The 14,290-nt window shown below is 39.1% G+C and overlaps 2 protein-coding genes across 4 annotated transcripts; one reads left to right on the forward strand and one right to left on the reverse strand.

Moving 5' to 3' along the window:
* The first annotated feature begins 137 nt into the window (after positions 1-137).
* LOC103474597 (myeloid leukemia factor 1) lies at positions 138-10,144 on the forward strand. 3 transcript variants are annotated; one of them, XM_081614505.1, is made up of 9 exons: positions 138-345; positions 1,828-2,278; positions 6,496-6,531; positions 7,248-7,331; positions 7,474-7,599; positions 8,399-8,558; positions 8,634-8,748; positions 8,876-8,923; positions 10,016-10,144. In XM_081614505.1, exons 1-9 carry the CDS (start codon positions 299-301, stop codon positions 10,020-10,022), a joined length of 1,074 nt encoding a protein of 357 aa, XP_081470631.1. In that variant the 5' UTR covers positions 138-298; the 3' UTR covers positions 10,023-10,144. The 3 variants fall into 3 exon arrangements, with proteins under 3 accessions (XP_081470631.1, XP_081470630.1, XP_081470632.1); XM_081614504.1 differs by lacking the exon at positions 10,016-10,144 and having other exon boundaries at positions 139-345; positions 8,876-8,981; XM_081614506.1 differs by lacking the exons at positions 6,496-6,531; positions 10,016-10,144 and having other exon boundaries at positions 140-345; positions 8,876-8,981.
* A 545-nt stretch (positions 10,145-10,689) lies between these two features.
* med29 (mediator complex subunit 29) lies at positions 10,690-13,647 on the reverse strand. Its single transcript, XM_008425693.2, has 4 exons — positions 13,433-13,647; positions 13,293-13,351; positions 13,111-13,195; positions 10,690-11,132 (listed from the first exon to the last, which is right to left on the reverse strand). Exons 1-4 carry the CDS (start codon positions 13,616-13,618, stop codon positions 10,905-10,907), a joined length of 558 nt encoding a protein of 185 aa, XP_008423915.1. The 5' UTR covers positions 13,619-13,647; the 3' UTR covers positions 10,690-10,904.
* Positions 13,648-14,290: the final 643 nt, after the last annotated feature.

Raw genomic sequence — 14,290 nt, forward strand, 5'->3', positions numbered from 1 at the left:
ATTTGTAGTAATGTGTACTAGACTAGAGCGATAAACCACATGAGTTTTATAAGAAATTTCTAGAGTGCTGTTGCCATAGCAGCCAACCCCACCAGACAGCGCGTGGATGGAACCCAAACAACAGCCAATAGGAGTGTCGAAGTTGTATCACGTGGCCGGTGTCAGAGTGACTTTGGTTCTAATCACTCTCGGGATCAGCTGCTGTTGTTAGTTTCGAAGCGGGGACGTGAGTGTTGGTCGTGAAGTCATATCAGAAACGACAACAAAGAAATATCTACGTCTTTAGGAACCAGCGGAAATGTACAACAGCATGCTGGAGGATTTCGATGAGGACCCATTCTTTTCGTAAGTTCCTAAAACTGGGCAGTAATTTACACGTTAGAATTTTCTAGCTTGAATTGAAGACACATTTCGAATTTTCCGACATTATTATAAATCTAAACAGCCTAATTTTTTTTAATAGTGGGTAAACAAATTTTAAGTGTCAGGAAATGTAACACAATGCGCAATTTAATCCTTAAAAAAGTGTCATGAGCTTGTATGGAAAAGTTGTTTAATTTTAAGTTACCTAGCAACATCTGCTGAGGATAAAACGTTTACAAACCAAATAAAAAACTCAATTATGTGAAGTTTTTAACAGATTTAAGTGAAGAGGTAAATAAAATACGTTTAGAGACACTTTCTGTTCATGTCTCAGTGAGTGTTCACGCTGTCATCGGGCTGCACCGACTTTGACATGTTCCATAAGCGGAGGCCTGCAGAGCGTTAGTGTGGCCACACTTGACCCGACTTCTAAGTCAAGTGTTAAGGCTGGCTAAATTTATTTTAGGGGGTGCTTCTAATTTCATGGTGGTGCTTTCATTGAAGAATTCATTTACGGAAAGCTCCGAGTTGAGAGAGGAAAAAGGAGTCGTTTTGTGAAATTGCAGTTCCTTACAAAAGTATTCACAACCCTAAAACTTCTTCAAGTTACAACCACAAACTTAAATGTATTTTATTTTCTTTTTCAGTAGATCTCCAAAAAAGCACATTAGTGAATTTCTTTCTTTTTTTTATTGAAATCAAAAAGGTGTGTCGTGCACATGTATTCAGCCTGTTATCCCTAAAATATGATTGCCTTCCAGCTGTTCTTTGGAGGCCTCTGGGGTTTTTAGAAATCATTAATAAACAATCAGCATCATGAAGCTCAAGGAACACACCTGCTAGGTCAGGGATAAAGTTTTAGAGAAGTTTAAAGCAGGGCTAGGTTATACAGTTATAGTTATAATTGCATTAGTTTTTCCTCAGTATATTTTAATGCATTGTATGTGTAAAGTTATTGTGTGAGGAGTAAAAATGGCTGTCTGTTTCTTGGTCACAGCCCACAACTTTGTACTTTCTCTGAGTTTTAATATAACTGCAAAAAAATGAATTCATTCTTTCATTATGGAAGTTTGTTCTGAAAGATAAAAATGCAAATAACATAGAAGTGTTTCAACGGTTAAAGCAAACTTCCATGAGGTGTTTAGAAAAAAAAAATTATGAATGATCTTCTATCAAAAGGTGAGGTAGCTTCTAATTGAGAATCTGTGTCAAGATGCTTTTCACTCAGTCTTACTTTTGTGAAGAAGAACTTGGCAAGGCTCTGGATCCTCAAAGCTGATATACTCATAACTTGAACTCTCTCAAAAAGGGATTTTGAAAAATGATTTAGTCAGAGGGGCTTGCTTACATGTACACGTCGCACCTTTTATGCAAAAACCTTTGGAAATCATGTATCCTTCACAAGTCTATGTGATTGCTAAACTGCCCTTTTTTTGTGTTTTCTTTCACTCTGTCTTTCTTCAGGGATCCATTCCGTGCTCATAGAGAGCACATGAGGCGGATGATGCGCAGTTTCTCCGAACCATTTGGTTCCCACTTTTGCACACGCATCACAGATGGGAGAAACCGTGGATGGGAGGTGGCCGAACTTCCAAGGCCTTCTTCCCACTTCAGCACACGCATCACAGATGGGAGAAACCGTGGACGGGACGTGGTCGAACTTCCAAGGCCTTCTTCCCACTTTAGCACATGCATCACAGATGGGAGAAACCGTGGATGGGAGGTGGCCGAACTTCCAAGGCCTTCTTCCCACTTCAGCACACGCATCACAGATGGGAGAAACCGTGGACGGGACGTGGTCGAACTTCCAAGGTCTTCTTCCCACCTTAGCACACGCATCACAGATGGGAGAAACCGTGGACGGGACGTGGTCGAACTTCCAAGGCCTTCTTTTGATCGAAGAAATGAGCGTCGGGTGAGAACGTAGATTTTAAAACAAAACGAACACCTCTCCTCAAATTTAGACGATGCACTGCTCTCCTTTGTTACATCCCTCCAATTATGTGTTTCAGTCGTACTGTAAGATGTCCAGTGCTTTCTCCTGAAGAAGCGCTGTGTTTACTAAGGTTAGGCTCCGAAAACTGGCCACTTCCACTGTAACCGATACTCCACTTGCAGAGGTGATTGGCCATGTTTGTCTCTGGTTATGTAGGACGGCAACCCCGTTGGCCTCTCCCAACGGTTAGAAGGCCTATTTATAGCACATTGTTCCACTAACACACTGTTTTCTTATAATTGCATACACAGACCTCTTGGATATTTTCGTGCATTTCTTTTTGAAAACAACTTCTCTGGATTCGAACATTTGTTGAAATCAGCGAGATTTGACAGCACTGTTCAAAGGGATTCGCATCTTTCACACTATAGCTACAAACTTTAGTGTGTTTTTTTTTATGTATAAATCTGAACCCTGGCCTGCTTCTCTATCTCTTCTAAAGAATGGCATGCCAAAAGAGTATGATGCCGCCACCACCATGCTTCTCAATGAGGAATGTGTATTTTGGGTTACAAAACATGTTCTCCAGAAAGCGTGTCTTTCACATTTTCTTTTATGGCAGCGGTAAATAGCCTGTAGCACTTTATCAAGTCACTGCTGTTAACACAACTGTCAGTCATTCACCGAATCTCACACACACACAGCTGCACCAACAGGCAAGGTGGTCTGAAGTGTTTTGGCAGACGGAACAGGGATTGAACCGGCGACCCACTGATTACGGGTCTAACCACCCATAACCGTCCAGATAAACTTACACTTTGTTCTCATCTAAAAATAGAACCTTCTGATGGCTTCACGACTATTGCTGAACTTTAACGTGGGCATTTCTTCAATTACTTTCTTCTTGTTACACTTCATGAGCCATATTTTGTGGAGTGACAAACCTGCGTATAAACCGACTCTGCTGTAAAGTCAGCTGACTTGCGTGGTGGGCTCCTTCCTGTTCGGGACGCTTGTCATTCTCTAATGTCCAAACCTCTTAACGCCTCCTCAGAACATGTTGAGATAAAAATTACATGCATAATTAGGTGACGTTTGAAGGCAGCTGTATTTTATTTGGGTGTAAAATTGTAAAAAGAGCAGATTACATGCTATACTTGTTTGATTTTATTGGTTAAAAAAAAAAGTAATTATATATATTCTGAACTTTGTATCTTTTTCCTTCCACTTCACTGTTGAGCACTACTTTGTGTTGGTTTTTCACAAATCCCACCAAAAAGATATTGAAGTAGGTGATAATGGATACCTCTGTAATTCCCCATTGACGGTTTGGTTCATTTGTGTCGTTTCACCCAACTTGCTCCTTACCATTGTGGTGTTAATTTCTCTGGCTTGTAATAATAATAAGAACATGTACTGTATGCAGAGAAGTGGTGTATATTTGATCCGCTGAGTCAAACTTAGCCGGAGTCACCTGCTTTAATCCAAGTCTCCCATGAGAGCTGGTATATTTATCCTTGATAATGGCTTACATCAGAAGTGTGACCTCAGTCCCAAGCAGTGTGCTCTCTCAGTACTTAGAAGTGATCAATAGAATCATAAAATATGAGAAGATGTATGCAACCAACTCGTATTAACCAGGATATGCACTGTTTATTGATATAAAAAAAAAAAAATGCTTTCTGATGTCCCTCGCGGTCAGAGGAAGTTGAGACCGGCAGCGGTGGAAATCCTGAAGCCGCGGCGCTCAGATTGCTGGCTTTGACGCGGCATGTGTTCTGTGTTCAGATGTCATGGGCACTCTATTCCCTCATTGTTGCTCTTTTCGTCCGTCTGTTTCGCAGAACTTGGCATCGCTGCTGCATTAGCAGCTAGATGACAGACAGCCTCGCTCCCAAGCTGTTCTCCAGTATCACGGGCACAAATGTGCACACGGAGACACATCCGAAGAACACACACATATGGCTCCAGAATATGCTTGTAGGCACACTAACCCACAGTTCCAGCTCGCAATATTCACACAAGTTTGGATGGTTGCGCTACTTGCTTCTGTGATGAGAATCCCAGTGGGAAGAAACGTCCACCTTCCTCGACAGCCGAGTTCTCACATTTCTCTCTTTTGCCAACACCTACGGTGTCTGGTTTGGGTTACCATTCACAGCCTCCATTCATCAAGGCACCTGTTTACAAATGTGATTGTAAATAACAACACTAATGCCATATTAGATTATTGAAATAAGCTGTAGTGTGCCAAGGCTTAATAATAATAATGATAAACAGTGTTGTGTTTGCTTGATGTCACAGTTGTGGATTTAAAAAATGTCTGCGGTTCTTGTTATTTCTTTGTTACACTTAAATCTTTTTGATGTCAGAAAAGATAAGCTCAGTAAAATTGTTGCGAATGAACAATCCACCAAAATTACTCCAGAAGCACATTAACGACTCAACAAATCAGGAGGACGAAAAAGAATTGAGGAACACTGCTGACCTCAATTAGGATCCAGGTTCATTATTCAAAATGAGAAAAGAGACTGGGTAAAAATGGTATCCATGGGGAGAAACCACTGCAACAAGTATTCAAAGGCCCATCAAACACTTTGTAAGGAAACATCTTGATGATACCCAAGACATTTGGGAACATTTTCCTTAGCCTAGGAAGATAAAAGTGAACATTTTCTCATTCATAAAACTGGCACAGATTTTCAGAAAACCTATAGATTGGTTTATCTGGACTGCTTTTTGTCCCCCAAGAAATTAAATAATTTAAAAACTTTCTTTCTTTTGATTTACCCAGCTATCTTCTCTGATATAAAAAATTTGTTTAATGATCTGAAACATTTAAGTGTAATGAATAAAAGGTGAAAAAAAATATTTAAGTTGTCAAATAAATACTTTTCAGATGCTTAAATCAAATAGTTTTTGTTCTTACTACTGCAGGGTAGAGGAGGTGATGAAAGTGAATTTATGAAAACTATGTGCATCTTACTTTTCTCATCTCTTATTTGAATGTGTTGGATCAGTTGGTTCCGTTCAAAATCACAGTGAAAGAAACATAAAAAAAATTGTGAAATTTCAGAACCCCTTAAGATTTTTGCCAGTGTGTGGACGAGTGTATCTGTTTAACTTTGTTTGCACTCTCTCTCTCATGTCTAAATATACTGCATACTGCTATCCAACTGACATTTATTAGTTCATAGATGCCACGGTGGGATAAAATTGGCAGTTTGGGAGCGTTTTTACATCAGCTTGACCTTTTGAAAAGAGCTGAGAGTGCAGCCGTGAACTCTGCAACCCCCCTTTAGCCCCCGGAGAGTCATGTCCTGACTGGACCAGCCCGGCCCACTACAGCCTTCCTAGAATGAGGCTCGCTTTCAGTGTTAAACCCACTCTAATCTCTGGCAATGCAACCAAATTACACATGGAACACAAGTCATTCAACACCCCACTGATTACACACGATAACCCTGCACATTGCAACCCCAGAAAATCCACACACACACATAGCGATAGCTGTTGAGATGTTTGGTCAAGACCGTGCGGTCACAAAACACCTGTGGTCTTGGCAGGCAGAGCTCAGACTCAGGACGTGGGAGGCTGCTCCATTTTTATCAACGTCGAGGTGTTTCCAGCTACAAAAAGTTTGTCGCCTTTAAAAAAAAACAAAATCTTTGCTGTGTGGGTTTGTTTCAAGTAGTGGAAGAAAACCTAGTCACTTACTGGGAACAACTTCAAGAAACATGTTTTTTTTTTTTTTTGCTGACAACCATTTGTTGTTCTGATGGGGGGAAAAAAAATCTACGGATGTTTTTTTTTAATTCACTCTGACTAAACTTGTGTCATTTTATAAAGGAGAAAAGGCAAAGGTTTTGGTCTACACTCACAGCCCTGGGATGAAACAAACCCAAGAAACAGAGCTGTAGTTTTAGTAAAAATTGGTTCTACAATGCAAACAGACGGCACTTTTTTTCAACAGACGCTTTTATTTGAAAACTACGTTATATTTCCTTCCACTTCACAATTAGGTGCCGTTTTGTGTTTATCAGTTTTGATGTGTTAGAATGCAGACAAGTATAAGAAATATGAATGTGTGTGCTTTTTCAAGACCTGTTGATTTAAATAGAAGATCTCCGTGTCTTAACATGTCTTTGTAACATGCAGCTATTCAGATGCTAAACTGATATCGTTTGAATCTTCAGGACATGAGCCAGTCACTGTTGCCTTTTGGCAGCACGGTGAGTCGGGTCTGTGCGTGTAAAGAAACTCACCTGACCGACTGCATGCTCTAACCGCAGCTGACTGATTTTAGCATTATCCAGCAAACGAGTGGGTTTTGCTTGAATACTCATTGCAAGTAATTTCCATTAGTAAGGATGCATTATTAGTGCACCAGTACTGTCATTCTATGAATATAGGACAACAAGCAATAAATAAAAACAGTAATCAAAATGAGGAGTAATCACTGAAGTGCTTCCTTACTTTGTGATAAACCTAAATGTGCCAAATATCTTAAACAGATACTTATTTTATTGTCTTTTGAGAGATTCCTGTCTCATTTGGGCGTATTCAATTAGTGCCAGAGGGATTGGTACATTTTATTTAGAACATAAGGTTGGTGCCTTAGCTTTAGCGATAATTAACAAACATTAATGATTATTAACAGCCTGGTCAGGTTATTATCAAAGTACTGGCTTTCTTTCAATGTTTGGCAGGAACAATAATCAGAGTTTGTGAGAGTTCAGTGACTTCTTTTGTTTTCCTCTTTTGGATTGTTTGCTCACTATTATTGTGGTTATTCACATAAAAAAATATTTCTGCATGTAAATGCATGTTGTTTTTTTTACCTACATGATGCAGCTGTTTATGACTTGTTAATGTGAAGTGACCATCAAGCATAGTGTACAGCTTTTAAAGTGACTTTTCATCGTGATTTCCTTTTATGTCTGAGCAGGACATGATGCAGAACCCTGTCAGCATGTTTGGCAACATGATGTCCAACATGAGAACAAACATGGATGAAATGAGCAGAGGTTTTGTGAGTTCACTAATAAACACTTTTTTGTTTATTTCTATAGATGGTGCTAAATAAGTAGCAATAAAATCTATTTTTAAGTGAAAGCTGTCTTATGTTACGCTCTGTGCTTGTGGGGTTTTTTTGGGGGGGTTTTTTTTTGGAGGACGTGTCACCAGCTGCAAACGGCCACTCATTCAGGTCATCATCGGTAATGTCATTTTCAAAAGTTGGAGATGAGCCTCCAAAGGTCTTCCAGGCGACTACGTCGACTCGCTGCGCCCCGGGAGGAGTAAGTGTTGTAGTACATGAGTGGTGATGTGCTGAAGAATCCTGCTTTATGTCTAGAGATGCTAAAAAAAAAAAATCTGTCTGTAGAAAATATGAACTAAAGTTGAAGTTAAACTCTCTAAATAGAAACATTCATGATGCTATTATTGGCACATTTATCTAGATATGCAATGATCTTTTTAGCTATAATTTCAGATCTGTTTTTTTTTTTTTTTTTGGTAAGTAATTGATTTTAACCAATTCCAGCTCCTGTTTAAAAGCTCCAATTATTGGTGTTTAAAGTATTCTTTAACAGCCTTCCTGTCACAAGCTATCATTAGTTATTTATGTTGGGACTAGAGGAGATGTCACACTGTGTGTGATGGAAATGTGAGAAGCTTACATGGCTGACATTTCAATTCAATTTAGTGCAAAAGTACTTCATTAATCTCAAAAGGAAAATAAATATTGTAGCTTAAACTACCCAAGTTTCTTCAAAGAGCTGTTAGTAGAGGGTGATGGAGGATCTCCTATAGTGGTGTTTATTACAGTGCCTCTGACGAAGCCTCTGACTGAAGACATTTTTTTTTTTTGTATTACATCCTAAAGAAGAGGATGCTTGGGATCGTCTGTGATGTTCAGGCCCAGTTGAGCCAAAAATAGTTCGATTTCAGTCACTAGGCGATTTCTTGGCGCAATCTTGCATGAATTTATTATCAACATGAAACAATCTCATAGATTCACTAAACTCTTTAGACATAAATGAACATGTTGTTTAAAGATTATGACTCTAACAGCTTTAACGCTGCTGTCTCTCCCAGATAAAGGAGACATGTCAAGCTGTTAAAGACTCAGAAAGCGGTCTGGAGAAGATGAAAATTGGACACCAAATCAAGGACAGACAGCATGTTGTTGAGAAGAGACACAACAGGCAAACTGGAGCCGAAGAGCTTAAACAGGATTTCGTGAATATGAATGAATGTATGTGAAAGCTTTGCAGCTCTGCCCTGTAAGATAGTCTGACTGTAACTCTAAACATTATCTTACTCCCCGCAGCTGAAGCAGACTCTTTTGACAATGAATGGCAGCAGAAGGTATCCAGGCTTCTGTCACCAGTCCACATGCCTGGCCCAATGCAACGTCAGCTTGGTAGTCCTGAGCATCCCTGTAGGTCAGTATTAACACGTCATTTGTCTGCTGAGTACACAGCAAACGGTTCAAACTTCTTAAGAGTTGAGATTAATCAAATTGTGACTACTTTTGGTGCTTATTTAGCTTTTTGTCTATTTTTTTTCCAGAGGTCATCGTAGGAGAAAGGCTGGACGTCAAGGCTCAGGCAACACCGAGTACGAATACTGATGCCTCTGTGCTTACGTGTAATTAAAGCCATTTACACATCTCGCAGTTCAAAGTGGTGCCTTCCCCCCAACCCCAGAAACACACAGCACATGAAACAGAGAAAGAATCTATTATAGCTGGACACAAAATATTATGTCGCGCATATCTGTTCTGTGATGCACACGCCGTAGTGTATGTTACAGATGCTTCCTTGTTCCATCACATCTGGTTTAAACTGATGAATAATTATCAAGCCTCTAAAAGGCTTGATCTCAGTCTATGGAGCTTCTTTTCAGGTACAACTGAAACAGTAAAATGACTACAGGAGCACTAACTAAGCAGATCAGAGTAACATACTTTGAGTTCCTGTTTAGCTCCAAGCCACAAAGCAAAATAAATCAACAGATAATCTGATGGAAGTAAAAGACTGCATTAGCCCAATGGTGTCTTCTCACATTACAATCACAAACTACTATCACATTGACTTCAATGAAATCCAAAATATTGGGATTTAATATAAGCCAACACAAAGTATTACATAATTGTGTCATGATTACTTTGACAACCATGAAGGAAATCCAGCGTAACCAATCGTCTTCAGGGTTCATCTAATTGGTAAAAAAAAGTGTATGATTTAATCTTTGTTTGAATGGAGATGTTCTATGAAGGCCAATGAGGTTTGTTAGAGAGCATTAGTGAGCAAGCAGCATCACGAAGACGAAAGGAACAGCAAGTCAGGGATAAAGCTGAGAAGTTTAAAGCAGCATTAGGTTATAAAGCTATATCTCAAGCTTTGAACACATAACATGTCCACATCATTCCCACCAAGAAACCACATTATGCTGTGTCACCAGCATTTTTGTCAGAAAATCTGAAAAATAGAATTTTACACGTCATGTAAACATTATCTTTTTAGCTTATAAACAGGTGCCAATGTTCATACTTTTTGTTGTAAAATAAAGCAATGCACATAGAATATATCCGGTTTTGTTTCTCTTTAGTGTCTGTTTTAAATACTGAAATCTTTGTACAAACACACTTGCCCTTAATCTTTTTATATTGGTTAGTTTTTACTTTTTGAACTTTGTGCTTTATTGCAGAGTGTAGACGAACGCAGGGATTACTCTCGCTAAATGAAGATTTTTTTTTTTTTTCTTGTACGTTTTGTGTTAAAAGTGAGGTCTGCCAGTTCAGGATGTCTGAAAATAAAGTTGTGTGAATGAACCTGATCCTATCTTTTCTTCTTACTCATTTCCCCATATCAGATGTCTGCTCAACAGTTTAGCTTTAATAAAACAGCATATCAGGTTTATGAATGCGCAAGTATGCTTTGAACTTTCTGTGCATGCTGGTGACCCGGAGAAGTATTTTTGGATGGCAGCACTCGTCAGTAGCTCAGATGTGGCTGAGGTGTTGGCCAGCTGCTGGCCGGCCATGCACCACTTTCACATGCTTGTATTATCGCACCATAACACAGCAGCATGCAGACCAAAGACACTCATGTGCCTCGGACATGGATAGTTTTTGTTCAACTCAAAAACTTGCTCCATACAAGTAAAGGATTTGCCACCTTTTTGGTGAAGTTGTAAATTTGTTTCTGCATGCCTACACGGTGTAGTTTGTTGCTAAACCATGCATAGCTTAGCCATTTAATTAGTTCATCAACATTTGACCTTTTTTATTTGTCGGCTCCTTGGTTTTTTTCAGCTTTTGCATTAACAGATATATAAATATTTTGCATATTTTACAGTTCATACTAAATAAAAAAAGAAAACATGAGCAGAGGTTTTAATCGTCAATACAAATACCTTACAAAATAGTTCTTGAAAACTTTGTCGCCTCCTGCTGGTCACCATAAAGCATAACTATCAGGAATATTTACACAGCATTTACAAACCACAACAAAAAAAACTGAGAAATTGTGGCTTTGCTTCTTCTTGTCATGAGAAATTAAAAAATAAAAATAGAATAAGAATATTCAGTCCGAGTCTACATGATGCCTTGAGGCTGTCCTTTTCCCGCGATCTTCTTGGCGCACTCCAGCAAAGCATTGTGGATATCTTTGGCACAGGAGATCTGAGACTTGATCATGCTGAGGTACTGAGCGTAGGACATGGACTCCGTCTGCACCGTGTCCGGCTTTGTGGCTGTAGGGACCAAATTGGGGGAATGCTTGGCGCTGTCAATGCTCTGAGACAGGCACTCGTACGCCAGGCGCTACAAAAAGAATGGAAAAATGTGTAAGTCGTAAAAACACAATATTAATATTAAAATGTTATAAATCTTAGAAAATTTAAAGCTACCAATTACAACATTATACATGGTACAAAATAAACATCACCTGATTACTAAAGCCCTTAAATCCTAATTCAATAAATCAAGAAAAAAGCTTTAAACACATCACCAATTTTCAAAGTAAATATCCTGATCAAAATCTTAAGACCAGTCAAAAAATTGCAAGAATTAGCATTTTGCACTATTGGATCTTAAGAAGGTTCTAAGTAGAGCTTCACAATGTTGAAGGAAAAAATCAGTGCAAGAGACGAGAACTTTTGAGCAGGGAATTTTCTGAAAACTCTATTTACACTCAAACATGATTTTTTTCAGCTGATCAAAAGTCTAAGACCATCGTCTTTAAAAGCCAAAAGCTGCGCAAAAATCTGGATTCCATGTCATTTTCTGTCAAAGTCAGTGAGCTTTTTTGCTCACTGACTTTGAACGTGGTAGGATTGCTGAGCTGCATAAGCAAGGCCTCTCACAACGTGCCATCGCTGCTGAGGTTGGACGCAGTAAGACAGTCATTTTGCATTTTTTAAATGATCCTGAGGATTATGGAACCAAAAAGTCAAGTGATAGACCCAAAAAAATTTCACCAGCTCTGAGCCGCAGGATCCGATTGGCTGTCCGTCAAGACATGGGACGATCCTCTACCCAAATTAAGGCCATTACTGGTGCTGATTGCAACCCAATAACCATCAGACGGCATCTGCGAGAGAAGGGCTTCAGAAACAAAAAACGTCTTCAAAGGCCTTGTCTTCTTCAACGCCACAAAATTGCCCGTTTGGACTTTTGCAAGGATGCACCAAACATGGGACATTGAAAGGTGGAAGAAAATTGTCTTCTCTGATGAGAAAAAATGTAATCTTGATGGTCTTGATGGCTTCCAACATTACTGGCATGTCAAGGAGATCCCACCTGAGATGTTTTCTACACGGCACAGTGGTGGGGGGCGCCATCATGATTTGGGGTGCGTTTTCCTTCAATGGAACAATGGAGCTTCAGGTTGTGCAGGGGCGTCAAACAGCAGCTGGCTATGTGGAGATGTTGCAGCGGGCATCCCTCATGACTGAGGGCCCTCGTCTGTGTGGTAATGATCGGGTTTTTTAAAAGGACAATGCTGCAGTTCACAATGCCCGCCTGACAAAGGAGCTCTTCCAAGAGAATAACATCACTCTTTTGGACCATCCTGCATGTACCCAGGATCTAAACCCACTTGAGAACATTTGGGGATGGATGGCAAGGGACGTTTACAAAAATGGACATCAGTTCCAGACAGTGGATGCCCTTCGTGAAGCCATCTTCAACACTTGGAGCAACGTTTCCACTAGCCTCCTGGAAACACTGGCATCAAGCCTAAACGATTGTTTGAAGTCATCAACAAGAATAGTGGAGCTACTCATTACTGAGTCCTTTTTTTGGACACTTTGATTTCTGTTTTGGGGGGTTTTCGGGGGGGGTTGAGCTATGGTCTTAAACTTTTGATCAGCTGAAAAAATGTTTGAGTGTAAATGCAGTTTTCAATTAATTCCCTGCTCAAAAGTTTTTGTCTCTTACACTGATTGCTTCTTTTAACATTGTGAAGCTCTACTTAGAACCTTCTTAAGATCCAATAGTGCAAAATGAAAATTCTTGCAGTTTTTTAACTGGTCTTAAGATTTTGATCAGGAGTGTATGTCTAAAGGCTCAACTGACACGAAAATCTCACCAGGTTTCTCCAGTGTCCTTTCAATTATTACGCATAAATTTATGGATATCTATGCTTTGATTTCTTTACATATGTGGACTGGATGCGATTTTATCAACAAATGATGAGAAATTGGTGTCAATTGTCCAGTTTTGGCTGTATTTTGACGAATGTGGGAGGAGAAATGTCCAAGTGGTGCAGAAAATATAATAGTAACTGGTCCATGCTTACCAAACACAGTTCCACTTGGTCACAGAGGGCGTAAAACTCCTCTAAACTTTTATCAAAACGCTGAACAGAAGTGTCGCTGCTTTTACTGAACAGACAGAAACAAGAAACACGTTACAGAAAACAAGAGCTAACTTACTGAGGTTAAAACGGACCTCAGTAAAAAGTACTGACACTGTACTTACATGCCGTTGTCGATTGAAGTGTTATGAGTCAAATTCAATGCTGCAACTTTCATCAGATTCTATTTTAAATTAAAGCAGACAGATTAGCATCAACAGTATCCATTGTCTAGTACTTAGCTCGCTAATAGCGGGGTAATTACCTGTAAACTCTCCTTCAGCTGCGGAATAAGCATCTTAAATCGATGAACTGGATCAAAGTCTTGCTGTTGACTGAGCTGTTGCTGCTGCTGCTGCTGCTGTTGCTGCTGCTGCTGCTGCATTGATGCAGTTTGTTGTAAATTGGCTTGAGAAATTTGACCAACAGCTTGCTGCTGCTGGGACGCCATCTCGACACCTCCACAACAACGTTAATACGAAATATCCGGTTGCTCTTGTTTCAAAATAAAAGACAGATTAACTTCTGCGTCATTTCAGAAAATTATTTTTTTTGTCTTTTTAAATTTACCTTCTCGTACTTAGATAATTAATACATTGCATTCCATTCTTTTTCCTTGTGCAATTATTTGAGAAAAAAAGTCATTTTTAATAAATTGGGCTTCAGATTTGTAAACTAAATCAGTACAGTTTTTGTGTGCAATAGCAGTTTGATGAAGCCATCTGATGGAAGCATTGAGATTATTTTCCCATACAATACAATAAAGTAAAATTATAATTTCAGTTATTTCAAATGTAGCCTTCACACAATGTAGGTCTATTTGGTTGGGACTAATTCAATCAAACATAAGAAGAGAACGTTTCATTTTTCTTGTTAATGACTTTTAGACTCCAACTCCATTGTATTTTTGTAACAATATAAGCATTAAATTATTTCAATGATAAGCTATTAAACATTCTTTTAAACCAGTCAAGTTAACTTAGATTCTGGTTAGTTTTTCTTCTCGTCTTGCTATTTTCTTGAAAATTAATCAAAAATAAACTCTACTCTACCAAAAATGCGTTTTCACTCATTTGTGACTCGTGTGTATTTTCTTCTTTATTTGCGTTTAATCAAATTACTC

This window comes from Poecilia reticulata, chromosome 13 (assembly GCF_904066995.2).
Source record: "Poecilia reticulata chromosome 13, P_reticulata-male-v2, whole genome shotgun sequence".
NCBI classification, from domain to species: Eukaryota; Metazoa; Chordata; class Actinopteri; order Cyprinodontiformes; family Poeciliidae; genus Poecilia; species Poecilia reticulata.